This window comes from Mesoplodon densirostris, chromosome 7 (genome assembly GCF_025265405.1).
Source record: "Mesoplodon densirostris isolate mMesDen1 chromosome 7, mMesDen1 primary haplotype, whole genome shotgun sequence".
Classification (NCBI taxonomy): Eukaryota; Metazoa; Chordata; class Mammalia; order Artiodactyla; family Ziphiidae; genus Mesoplodon; species Mesoplodon densirostris.
In genome coordinates, this window is record NC_082667.1 from 101,976,602 (window position 1) to 101,989,983 (window position 13,382).

The following is a 13,382-nucleotide window of genomic DNA, read 5'->3' on the forward strand; positions in this document are numbered from 1 at the left end:
ACCTCTTTTAAGCCTCAGTTTCTTCTCTTGTAAAATGGGATTGATCATATCTCTCAGGTTCCTAAAAGTATAATTTTAGGTAGTATCAGTACCACTTTTGTATAGGTTTTCTTTTTATTTTTTTCTTTATTTATTTTTGTTTTTGCGGTAGCGGGCCTGTCTCACTGTTGTGGCCTCTCCCATTGCGGAGCACAGGCTCCGGACGTGCAGGCTCAGCGGCCATGGCTCACGGGCCCAGCCGCTCCACGGCATGTGGGATCTTCCCGAACCCGGGCACGAACCCGTGTCCCCTGCATCGGCAGGCGGACTCTCAACCACTGTGCCATCAGGGAAGCCCTATTTTTAATCTATTAAAACTTCAGTCTTTTTCAAAAAAAAATTCTTTTCTGGGGACAGAGTTGACAGAGTTTAATGATTTCTACCCTTACCCTGTGAACTTCATAAATCCTTATACTTACTCAGTTTGCTAGAAGTTTTCCATGCAACGCATGTTAGCCAGCTTGGTTTCTTTCCAGTTATTTTATGGTGAACCTCATTTGTCAAACTGTTGAGCCTATGTGGTATACCTGTTTGTATTTCTGAGATCTTAGGCTGCAGATGACTTCATCTTTCCTGGAATACTTCCCAGTCTGTCTTTTTCTTTTTAAATCTAGTGTAGTATCTTTAGATCCTGGAATAAGCTCTGCTTTGTACCACGTTGTGCAGGAGAAGCAGAACAATTGGACTCTGATTCTTATGGCTTTCTGTCTGCCTCTGTATGGCTGACTGCATTGTCCTCCCATAGTGATAGGAACTCTTGGGGCTGGTTGCCACAGTTAAGGCTAAGGCATAGGGAGAATAGAAGCAGACAGAGGGCAGGGACAAAAGAGAGAAGGGCTGTGGAATAGCAGAGTGTGACCAACAGTTGTCTCCATTTCTCCACCTCTTGATCATACTTGTATTATGAACAATGACTAGTAGATTAATACAGCCACAGGTGTAGAATTAAGGTCCTAAAGAGACCTAGATCATCTCATTCAAACTATATAATTTATAAATAAGAAAATGCAATATATAGTGATAAAGTGACTCATTGTCCGAGGTTATAAAGCTAATGAATAGTAGAACTGGGACTTGAAATCAGTTCTGTTGATTCCAAATCCAGTATTTGATCTGCTAGTGCAACTTCTAGTGGTTTGTTTGCATTTTTTCACCCACCAAATATTTAGTCACCAACTTTTAGGTACATACGATATATGTTAGGTCTGAAAGTCAAATTCATACATGTAAATTTAATGGTCAAGATAAGAGAATACACTAATATTGGTAGTACTAGGATGTGTTAAACAAGGTAAGAGTTATATAAAATATGTAGATTTTTAAAGCTTATAAAGTTTTTACTTGTTTTTAATAACTTGTGTTTTATTACAAAAGAAATGCTTATTTATTATACAAATTTGAGGCAATGGGCAAAACAGTTAAACCACCCAAATTCTACCACCTAGAAAAATTTCTTTTTCGTGTATGTTTGTATGTATATATTTTTAAATTACAAAAGTTGAATCATTATAAACATTCTTTTACAACCTGATTGATAACCTGGAGAACCAGGCTGGGAGAACTGAGTGGCAGTTGTGAACACTGTCAGATCCTGCTGCAGCAGTTGTTGAAGGTAGGAGTGAGCAAGGTTTAAGGGCCATTTAAAGACTCAACTAGAATGGAGTTTGTGTTGAGGAATCTGAATTGGAGGATTAATGGTTCTTGGGTAGAAGGCAAACTATTGCCAGAATGGCAAAGCCATTTTCCCTTTCTCTGGCCATATTGTTTCAAGGTTATTTCAATGGAAGAATTACCATTGGGATCCAAGAGTCAGTGGTCTGGATCTCCTAATTTAGCTAGAGATACAAGTGAGCTGTAGGGTGTAGAAGTAAGTTTCCTGCTATCAGACAGTTATGGTCAATCTATTGAGGATCCTTCTTTCCGGACAGAATCCTGGTATAGTTGAAAAGGAGTATGGAATTGAAAGTGTAGTCATCAGCTAATTATTTATTTATTTAGGCCAATTTCTTGGCCTTTCAGGAACTTTTTTATTTGCTTCCTCTATTGGTTGCTTGCTTTTAAGATTGGCAAATTAATGTAAAATGAAGCTTATCATAAATTCTGAAGAATTACATAAATGTAACATGGTATTAACACTGATGGTAAAAATGAGACTTTTTGTTTTGTTTCAGATGCAGGGCTTTTTTTTTTTTTGATGCCTACAGTGTTTCTTAAAATAATCTGTCTAAATATATAGAACTTTAAAATGTAGGTCTTATGAAGAACATTTATTTCTCTATGCATATATTTAGCCTTGGGTCTTGGATATTGCTTTGGAAATATAAAAGCTAGCTCATGGGTAAATAGATTATTCTTGTAAGCATTTTTAAAAAAGGGGGGCAAATGCGCTTATGCTTTTTTAAAAGTGCTTTTCTTTTTGAAATAAAAGCTTACTGGAAAATTTTGGGTGTTGGTATGTGGGAGATAATTTGTGCTTTACGTTGTTTCTGGGAAAAGATGTGTGTGATGTAAAATAGGTAAAATAACCAGTGATGATCTTTATTAAAAGATGCTTGCTTTGTGGGATTCGACTTTGGACATGTTTTTCCATTTTCTTTTGGGAATCTTTTTCTTCTAAATTTCAGTGTTGCAGTCTGTCTTAACCTTAGCCTTTTATGTGTATATTCTCTTAGGTATATTCTGTTAAAGGTTTGAATATGGCCCCTTTGTGACTTTACTCGTGACTTATCCTCCTAGATTATCCCTGGATGCATGAATGGGTAGATAAGATAGATGTAGATGGTTAGTTATGAGTCAGTCTGAAGATCGAGATCTTCACTGGATTCCTTTTTGATATACTAGAGATTTTTCTTTACCCCTTTGCTACAGCTCTGGCCTAAGTAGACTTTGGAAGCCTTTTTATTTTCTCTCTCCATCTCTGAATTTGGATGTAGAATGTTAGAAGCGTTTGCTATCCTTCAACCCACTCATCTCCCTTATTCCTCATTGTTTTTCTTTGTGCCACATGAAATAAGCTTTTTTACTTACGAAGGTAACTGATTTTACCTCAAGAGTCGGGCTGCTTTGAGGGTATTTGGTAAGTACATACATAGTGAGTCAGTATTAACTGATCTGTGTCCTCTTTGACCTTCACCCTGTCCTTGGTAAAATTTTAGAATTTCAGTAGTTGTGATGCCTCTCAGATATCTTGTTTGTTCAGGTACCTCACTACTTCATAGACTAATAATTTCTGCTCACAGATAGTTTAGTCCAACAGTGCTTAGGGGAAATGCTTTAAATTCATATTTCTTCATAGTAAATTAAGATGAAACATTTGAGTCATATTAGCCTGTATTAAAATACAGTGAAGAAGTTTTTCAGTTGTGAAACAGATTCTTTGTAAAAGGAGTAAATTTATGCTTAATTACTCTCATCTCCCTGTTTAATACACAAGCATATAGAAAACATGGAAAAAACAAACAAGCACGAAGTAGACAAAACTACCCACTGGACTCTCTCAAATGCTGTTTTCCCCCTGGAAAACTTGACTCTCCCCTATCAGTTGACTAATTCCTAATTGTTCTTTAAATCTCAGCTCTTAGATGTCATTTTCTCAGGGCAGTTTTTTTTTTTTTTTTTTTTTTAATTCCTAGAGCACATTGTGTAGAGCTCTGTGTTATGTGTTCTTGTAGCTTCCCGTATGTCTACTGTAGCAGTCATATCACTTTGTTGTTATCACGGGTTTTATGTCTATCCCTAATAGTCTGTAAGCTCTGTGACAGCCAGAACTGTATCTGTTTTATCACTCTATTTCAGTGACTGGTATATAGTAGCCCCTTAATTTTTTTAAATTTATGAATTAACTTAAACCTTTTAATACTTTTGATGTTTTATTTCATACTTTTCTGTGTGTCTGGGTACACATAAAAATATATAAACACACATACTTTTGTAATGGTATTATACTGGAGTTTTTTTACCCTTTTGTGTAGGTATAGAATTTTGAAATCAACATGTGAGGTAAAAATTGCTTTTCAGTCTTTGGATTGACAATAAGTCAACAAAGTCAGTTTTCCTCTGGTGTACAGTGATAAAGGTCTGCTTATATACAGTGGTAGTTGGTCTCTCTAGAGACTTATTCAAGGTCCTCTAAAACCAGACTCTCATGTACCTTCTGGCAGTCTTTCCTGCTGTGCACTTACATACACTGGCTTCGGTTGAATTTCTCCTATCTTTAGTTTGCTCTGTGCTTGTCTTGTATTTTCTGGTTCCCGCTCCTTTGTTCATGCCATTTTTCCTCTTTGGAATACCTTAGCTTTTCCCTTTCTATCCATTTCTAAGGCCCACCTCAAATTCCATCTGCTGTGACATGTTTCTCTTTTTCTCTGGCTAACCCTTAGTGTCCTCCTTTCACTTCTGAGTTCATGGCGCTTTATTGCCAGTGGTTATCCTTTGACACTTGGTGATTTACCATTTTGGGACTGTTTTTTTTTTTTTTTTTTTTGCGGTACGCGGGCCTCTCACTGCTGTGGCCTCCCCCGTTGCGGAGCACAGGCTCCGGACGCGCAGGCTCCGGACGCGCAGGCTCAGCGGCCATGGCCCACGGGCCCAGCCGCCCCGCGGCATATGGGATCCTCCCAGACCGGGGCACGAACCCGTATCCCCTGCATCGGCAGGCGGACTCTCAACCACTTGCGCCACCAGGGAGGCCCTGGGACTGTTTTTTGAGTCTCTTGCTTTTGTGTGAGTTTGTCTTTTCTGGTAGCCATATTGTTGGATCACTGAAGGCAGGAATATTCATCTTGTATTTATCTGTGTTCTTCACAATTTATACCTGGCACAAAGTTTCTCAATAAATAGTTTATTTGGTTAACTATAAAAATTTATTTGCCCCTCATATTTATAGCATGAACCCTGAAGAGAATGCTTTGAGATTACTTTTTCTTTTGTGACTTTAAGAAATTTCTACAAATACCTGATTCTATTCTGTCTTACTGCTTGCATGTAATATATTTAAGGTGTCAAGGAAATCTGTATATAAGTAGCACAAGAAGCTTAAGTAACTATGGGGTGCCTTATGGCCCACTTACATAGAAATTTTTGATGGTGCACCTATACCAGTGAAGGAAGAGAAATCATGGATTAGAGGTAGTAAGTTTTCCAGTGGAGCAGAGATCCGTTCCTTATAACTGATGCCTCTGAACTCTGAACCATGTTATTCCCAAGGTAGAAGAAAAACTTCCAGGAAGATGATTAGATTTCCTTAATGTATTGGGAGCCATGTTTAGTAAATGATTAATTTTATTACAGCAGTCTTGTGACTTGAATGAGAAATTGTCTCCTTGCTATAAGTAGACCGTTATTTAAGAAATTCTTCTTAATTGATTTGTTTCTTCTACTGTGGTATAGCCTAAAAATCAATGGGAATTGTAACTAGTGATGGATTTTGAAAAAGGTCTTCAAGAGCCCTAGTTTTCTGTTGTGACAGATGTTTAAAAAAATGGTATTCCTAATATTTACTAATTTGGTGAACTTGCTTTCTTGTTACCTGTTCATCAAACTGTTAAAATGTAAAGTGCAGATTGCATTAATGTGGAAGGGATTTTGTTTGTTTTTTGTTTAGGTACAAAGAGGATGGTGAAGCTTTATTAATTTTGCTTCCCTCAGAAGAAAAAGGGATGGTGCAGCAGCTTCTTCAGAAGAAAGTGCCTGTGAAGGAAATCAAGTAAGAACTATTTGCTGTCTTGATATTATTGTTAGAAAAATGAAGGCATGAAATTATTATGCCTAATTATGTATACCTAATTCCCTCCTCCCTCTAAGAGTTTATATGAAACAAGATTGGCTGTGAGTTGATAATTGTTGAGGCTGAGTGAAAGTTTTCTACCTTTGTATATTTTGATATTTTCTGTAATTAAAAAAAGTAAAAAACATCTCATCTGCCACCACCTATTACCACTCCAGCTTTTCAGGAACAAAATTGTTCAGTCTAAAATCAGGGAAACAAGTGGAATTTCCTTTGTGAAACCTAGAATAGATGCTTGTAAAAATTACATTCTTTCCTGTAATTTTCATTCTAAACCCCGGCAGATTTAAGTAACCATTCTATTATGTTATGCCTGATTTCTAGGTAAGGAAAACAATATTTATATCCTTGGCTACTTGTTTATTATTTGACTTTTGTTTTATGGTATTTGACTGAAAACGGAAATCGTATAAAAATGACGTTTGCTTTCATTTATTCCATTTCATTGATGATCCACCTCCCACAAGAGGCTACTTTCTATCCTTAAAGACTTAAGAAGTGAACATCGCTAATTGTGGTGTTAACCTAATCTTTCACTCACTCAGCATGGGTTGTTTAGAGAAAATGTCAATTTTACATTTCTTGTTCCTGCATTATTCAAAATACGCAGAGTCAAATTTCTGTCTAGTGTAATTTCAGTCTAATCTGGGTCATAGATGAGAAATAATGTTACAGATTTTAAAAATACTGAGGAAAATAGAAAATGCTGTGTACTGTTTTCAGTTTCTAAAATTGAGATGTCTTAGTTTAATCTTTATCTTTTTGTTACAAAAGAATCAATCCAGAAAAACTTACAGACATTCAGAAAAAATTGGAATCATTTTTAGCTCAAGATCAAGATTTAAAAGAAAGAGCTCAAAGGGTAAGTCATTTTTGAATTTGATACCTTCAGTGGAATAGAGCATATAATAAAGTTATGCTGTATCATTTTCTACTACTTCTAGGTTGCATAGTTATGCTTCAGATATTCAGGTAGTATAAAGTTCAGGTAAGTTTAACTTATTCTTTAACTTTGAAAAAATTATGTATTTCTTTTTTTAAAAAAAATTTTTGGCTGCACAGCGTGGCATGTGGGATCTTGGTTCCCCATCCAGGGATTGAACCCGTGTCCCTTGCAGTGGAAGTGTGGAGTCTTAACCACTGGACCACCAGGGAAGTCCTAAAAATATATATTTCTTATAGTAACTTGGAAAAATGTCTATTATTTGTCCATAATCTTGTCAGACATATAGAAAATCCTCAATGATTTTTTTTTTTTTTTTTTTTTTTTTTTTGCGGTATGCGGGCCTCTCACTGTTGTGGCCTCCCCCGTTGCGGAGCACAGGCTCCGGACGCGCAGGCTCAGCGGCCATGGCTCACGGGCCCAGTCGCTCCGCGGCATATGGGATCCTCCCAGACCGGGGCACGAACCCGTATCCCCTGCATCGGCAGGCGGACTCTCAACCACTTGCGCCACCAGGGAGGCCCCCTCAATGATTTTTAAGTGCACAATGGCTGGATTTCTAATATACTTGATAAAGTTTTCAACTTTTGATTTATTCAGTTAAGTTATTATTAACTTCTGACTGCACTTTCTTGACTGTAAAATTAATATCTTATATTAGGTTAAATTTCTAGAAAGCATAGCACTCTTGGTAAATTCTCTTTAGGAATGAGATTTTAATCTATAAGTATGACAGTGTTCCCAAACTGCTTTTTTTGGACCTAGAAATCCTCTTGATTAGCAAATACACAAAGAATTGTCACTTTTAGTTATACTTATTTTTTAGTTCTTAGAGTACCCAGCAGTAGATTCTTTAGAAAAGAAAGATGTGAAATTATTTTGCGTTGTGCTTACAGCTGTCCAATCTTTGAATTGACAAATATTTGAGTCCCTGTTATGAAGTTCTTCATTTTCAGCACTTGTTTACTTATATTTTAGTTACGAGATCTACATAGGATATCTACATCTGCATCTCCCATAACTCAACAATGAGTTGAAGAGTAGGGATTCAGAGATTGGAGGAAGAAAATAAAGAGGAGGCATGGAAAGGGAATCTTCAGTAGACAGAGGAGCCTGAGCAGACAGTCAGTAGTCAGTCTTTTGTGTGATGGTTTTGAAACTGGATATTCTAAGCAACGAAGTTTTATTTAAAGAGAAGATCTTATGTTTAAAAAATTAACTTAGGTTATATTTTATCAAATTATTGTCACTGTGCTTAAAATACCAACATTAATGATGAAAGCTAAAATTCAGATGCTTAGTATGTGCTAGGCACTTAGTTGCAGCATGACCCGATTACATGACAGTTTGGTTTTTTTTTTTTACATGATAGTTTGATATGCATTGTGTTATCTAATCTTGCCAACAACCTGCGAGGTAGGTGATATAGATTTGACTTTATAGATGGGAAAATAGGGGCTGAGGAAATTAAAAATTGTCCAGGGTGACATAGCTATTAAGTGGCAGACCTAAGATTTAAATCCAGGTCTTTCTTCAGAACTTCCATGATACATCAGGAGAAGTTAATTCCAAAGTATAAGAGAACCAAATAATGAACTGTGCGTAGTTAAACTTCTGTAAGCTCACTTCACCTGAAATCTAATGAAAAGGGTCTTTAAACAGATTTTTTTTCTTAGTTTTTGGGCATATCTTTAGGCATGGAGACATTTATGTGCATGTTTTGCCTAGCAGACATACTTTAAGCTAGGAGTTAAATCTTCTGGAAGCTTTGGAAATAGTATGCACATTTGAAAATAATATACATGAATTCTGATGTCATGACTTTGTGCATACTTAGGACATTCTATTATGAATCAGGAAATATGAAACACTGGAAGGATGTCGTTTCACTGGTTTCTGCGTATAACAAATGAGCCTTCCAGAATAAGATTATAGAAAAGCACATTGAAATAAATGATGTGATTTACTGGGTGTCACGCATGGTTTAGCAGAGCGGCTAACTGTTGTCAGCTGCAACAAGCTATCTAATTTCATAGAAGCGATTTTCTAGCTTTTGATTATAATCTGGATAGAACAAAAACAATAAGCAGCTGAGATGATTTCTTGTAGAGGATTGTAGGGGAAAAAATTATCCTTGAATTATTCATTTTAATGCCTGTGGAGACAGGGAAAATGGTTTGAAGATTAGTGTAAATGGTTTGAAGAAAGGATTAGTGTAAAGTTAGAGAAAATGTGAAGTTTCAGAAATATAGAAATGGGAATTAAATATACTTTACAAAAATTAATTTTAAAATAAAAAAATAAAACTCCTGCTTACATGTGTTTCACCATCTTTGCTGCCTGTTTATTTTACAGACTGACAGAGGATCCAGGACCATGTTTACTTTTTAGTTTGTAATAGCTCTTGGTATAAAGATAGTTTACTTACTTTTTTTTTTAACACAGAAGAAAAATATTACAAGTTAATGACAGATTACTTGAAATTATGACAACTAATTACTTGAAATTATAATAAAAAAGAAAAAGCTTTAGGAATAAACTTTTCCTGTTATGATTTTATTAAGCTTAATATAAGTACAGTAAAATTTTATTTTGTTGTAGTAGTCAAAGGATGTTTTCAAGTAATAATTATTACTTATAACTGGTATTCATTGGGACTTAATGTATTCCAGAAGAAATGCCGAGTATTCTACATGCATTTTCTCATTTAATTCTCATAACACTCTAAGAAGGTACTGTTATATTATGTTTGATAGATGAGGAAACTGACAGAGAAATGAGAAACTTGCTCAGCTAGTAAGATGTGGAGCTCAAATTTCAACTGTATTATTCCAAAGCCTGTGTTTTTCCCTATTAATGCACCTGAATGATATTAACTTCTAGAATAGCTTTTTGAGAAGGTTATGTCTTATGTTGAGTTGGCTTGATGAAACCAAATTTAGAATCTTTTCTAATATTACAATTCAAAAAAGGTAGGTTTTTTTGTTTTTGTGGGATGACATATACTCAGCTATTTTTGAGGTTTTTCACTACTGTTGAATTTATCCCTTTGATTAATTTTTTTATCTCAGTTAAAATTCATTTTCCATTTCTGACTAGTATATATCTTACACTTCAACCTTTTATGTTTACAGTGTTTTGTCTCTTACATACGTTCAGTGTATCTGATGAAGAATAAAGAAATATTTGATGTGAGCAAGTTACCTATACCTGAATATGCCCTGTAAGTATTCATATTATAGTTTTGTTTGTGAATCCTTAAAGTTAGAGGGAATTTGTTTGAAACCTGGTTTTGAGAGTCTTAGTTTAAACCACTGTGCCTTACCTTAAAAGAATCTGTTGAAGATTTGCAGAGAAAAAGATTATATAAACTGTAGAAAACTGGTTGAGCATTCAGTTCAGTCAGGAATTTTAGTCAGGAAGAAGTTTCTTACTTGTAAGTATGAATTCCTGAAAGTTACACTGGAGATGGAGAGAAATTGACAAGCATTCTTTGAAATCTTTAAATGTCTATAGCCCTCTTGTTTTCTAAAAAGCTGGCTTGGTTTACTGTAGTTCTTTTTATGCTTTGGATGCAAGTCTCTTTGTCAGTTCTTCCCTTCTTTTAGATTGGTTTCCCATGCTGCTTATTGCCTGGATATTCTTTGTGTCTTGGTGTTTCTTACAGGTGCTCACAGTTACCATGGCAAAATGTCTGTCTTTTGTAATTGTGGTTAGTATTATATGAAAACGGAACTCTTGGTCTTGTTTTGGCTTAGTAGTTGAAGGATTTTTTTTCCTAACCTTTTCAGGCATAAAGGAGGACCATCTGTTTTTCAATGGGGTCCCACGTGTGGGAAAAGCATTGACAGAATCCTATAGAAGCACCTTTAAGGTTACTCATACTTTGAATGTCAGATTGAAATCTCCTAGTCTGTGATGAAATATGTACTTTCAAAGCAAGATCTGTGTATTTGGCCTGCTTTCCAGGAATTCGAGTACCTTTACCTTTAAGTTGAGTCTAATAAAAACTTGTATCCGAGTGAGCTGCTGTTTTCCATTCTTCATGTTAGATTGCAAGTTCATTATAACAGGTAATTTGTCAGTTGTAACATTTTAGAGCCATTTAATTTGCTAGATAACAAAGTAAGGTCACTGACTTTTTGTTTAGGTAATGGATGGAAAATCACATGCCATGGATAACATGTTTTTGTTTGCTTATCTCTTTACGAATTTTAAAATTTCTGGATATGATTCATGGTCTAGGTTATTAGCTGATTTTTGTGCTTCATGAAGTTCTATCCTGGTTTCCTGGTTTTCTCATTGACATAGCTGAGATACTAGCAAACAGGAGAGGCACAGGTCTTTTAATGCTGCAGGGCCATATTTAGAGGACATTTTGTTGCCACAGATGCTAGTAAATCTCATCTGTTTACCGTTGAAGACCTTTGCTTTTTGTTGGTGATGCTTGGGGAAGCAGAAAGTTAAATTCTGAGCCTAAATTACTGGTACAGTTTAACTTGGTGTTTTAATTTAATTTTTGTGGATTTTAGATGTATAATTTCCTTGATCTATAATTTCCTTTAGAAGCCTTTGATACCTAAAACAGTGCTATGTGTGTAGAATAAAATAAAGTATTAAAAAACGATTTTACTGAGGAAATATGTTTTATTTATTTATTTATATTAGTAAAATGCTTTTTTGAATATTAAAGAAATATGTTTTAAATACCTAATATGTCTAGTTCATTGAGCTAGGCATTAAAATTATAGATGTGGGGCTTCCCTGGTGGTGCAGTGGTTGAGAGTCCGCCTGCCAATGCAGGGGACACGGGTTCGTGCCCCGGTCCGGGAGGATCCCACATGCTGCGGAGCGGCTAGGCCCGTGAGCCATGGCCACTGAGCCTGCACGTCCGGAGCCTGTGCTCCGCAATGGGAGAGGCCACAACAGTGAGAGGCCCGCGTACTGCAAAAGAAAAAAAAAAAAATTATAGCTGTATGGTTATGTACTTCTACCTTAAAGGAAGTCCAAGTTTAGTAGCAGAGAAAGACGTGTAAATGTAACTGTAATACATTGAGAGAAATGCTCTGATGCGTATTGAGTTTGTGATCCTAACTGTATCCGCTATAACAGTAATAATGACAAGTGCTCAGTAGTGGCTGCCTGTGTGCTAGGCACTCTTTTAGATGCATTGCCTCTGTGAACTCATTTTATTTTTATAATGACCCTATAATGTAGATACTCTTGTCATGCCATTTTGCAAATGAGAGAACTGAGGTATAGAGAGGTTTAATAATGTCCTTTGATCATATAGCTAATAGGTGACAGAGCCAGGATTTTAACCTCAACAGTTCTATTTATGAATCCAGGTTTTACAACCACACCTCTCAGTTTCTGTGAATTGTGTCTTATAGGAAAAAGGCAGTTGGTCCATTTTCTAATGTTAGCTTTTTATTATAGCAGGCCTTGCTTTAAGAGTTTCTTTTCAATTCATCTGTGGGAACTTAGAAGCTGGGAAAGACCTGACCATAAAGTAAATCTTGATCTTAGAAGGAGAAAATAAGATTTTTTTTTCTTTTTTGGTCTCAAGTATAAAAATCCATTTTTATAGAAGTGATTGTGCCACATTATATGTGTTAGAAGGGAGGATGATAATACTTGAGTTCATTCATTGCAGAGAACTGTGTTTTGTTCTTTCATGGTCATGTCTTTTCCAGCTTTAGTATTTATATTTTACAAAGTATTTTCATATAGTTAGTACATCAGATATTTATAACAACTGTGAGATAGGCCTGGTAGTTATTGTTATCTCACATTTGCGAAAGCTGAGGCTGAGAGAGTTATACTGGAAATAGGCAGATTTAGTAGTTGAACTGTTCCCTTGTTTCTGGTCTCATGCTCTTTATTTTATTAACTGTGTTACCATCTTAATGGAAAATGGGGTATCTCCAATATTTTCTGACAGGTATTCATTATCTTTTAGATCACCTAACGTGTCAAGACTGAGTTGTATCTCAGAGGAACGTTTTCTTAAAAAAAAGTTCCAAAAATCTCAACTCCTGAGAAACCATTTCATAATAAACTCATAAACACACCATCAGTGTGCTGAGATAACTGTTTTCATTTGCTCATATTTAAGATCTCTTGGTCTTGCTGTGGCACCACGGGTAAGATTTCTTCAGCGAATGCAAAAACAACCCAACAAAGAACTGGTAGTGAGTCAAGATAAGAAAGTAATTGAGCCAAGGACTCTCTCCCTCACCAATGATGAAGTGGAAGAATTTAGAGCCTACTTCAATGAGACAATATCTGTTTTCCAGAAAGGTGGGAAAATACCAGAAGGGACAGAGTACAGACTGGCTAGTGGTGTTAGTGATGAAGAGGAAGAAGAGAAAGAATGTGAAGAAGAAATGGAAGAGAAACCGGGAAAGACAAAAGGGTCTCAACCTCAGTCTGTCCCTAGCAACAAAGAGTCACAGAAGAACAAAGAAGTTCCTGTGCAGTTCTTGGACAGAGATGATGATGAGGAGGACGATGGCCTCAATGCTGACTTCTTTAAGGTGAAGAGGCACAATGTGTTTGGGTTGGATCTTAAAGAGAATAAAACATTACAGGTAAGTTTACTCTAGTGGAGGA

At 36.0% G+C, this 13,382-nt stretch overlaps 1 protein-coding gene across 1 annotated transcript in view; it reads left to right on the forward strand.

The window, feature by feature from the left end:
• Positions 1-13,382, forward strand: part of DDX10 (DEAD-box helicase 10) — a 273,250-nt gene that overhangs the window by 38,122 nt on the left and 221,746 nt on the right. Inside the window, exons 10-13 of the mRNA XM_060104813.1 lie at positions 5,642-5,743; positions 6,599-6,686; positions 9,902-9,990; positions 12,886-13,360. Coding sequence (XP_059960796.1) covers positions 5,642-5,743; positions 6,599-6,686; positions 9,902-9,990; positions 12,886-13,360 — 754 coding nt within the window. The remainder of the gene's footprint in view (positions 1-5,641; positions 5,744-6,598; positions 6,687-9,901; positions 9,991-12,885; positions 13,361-13,382) is intronic.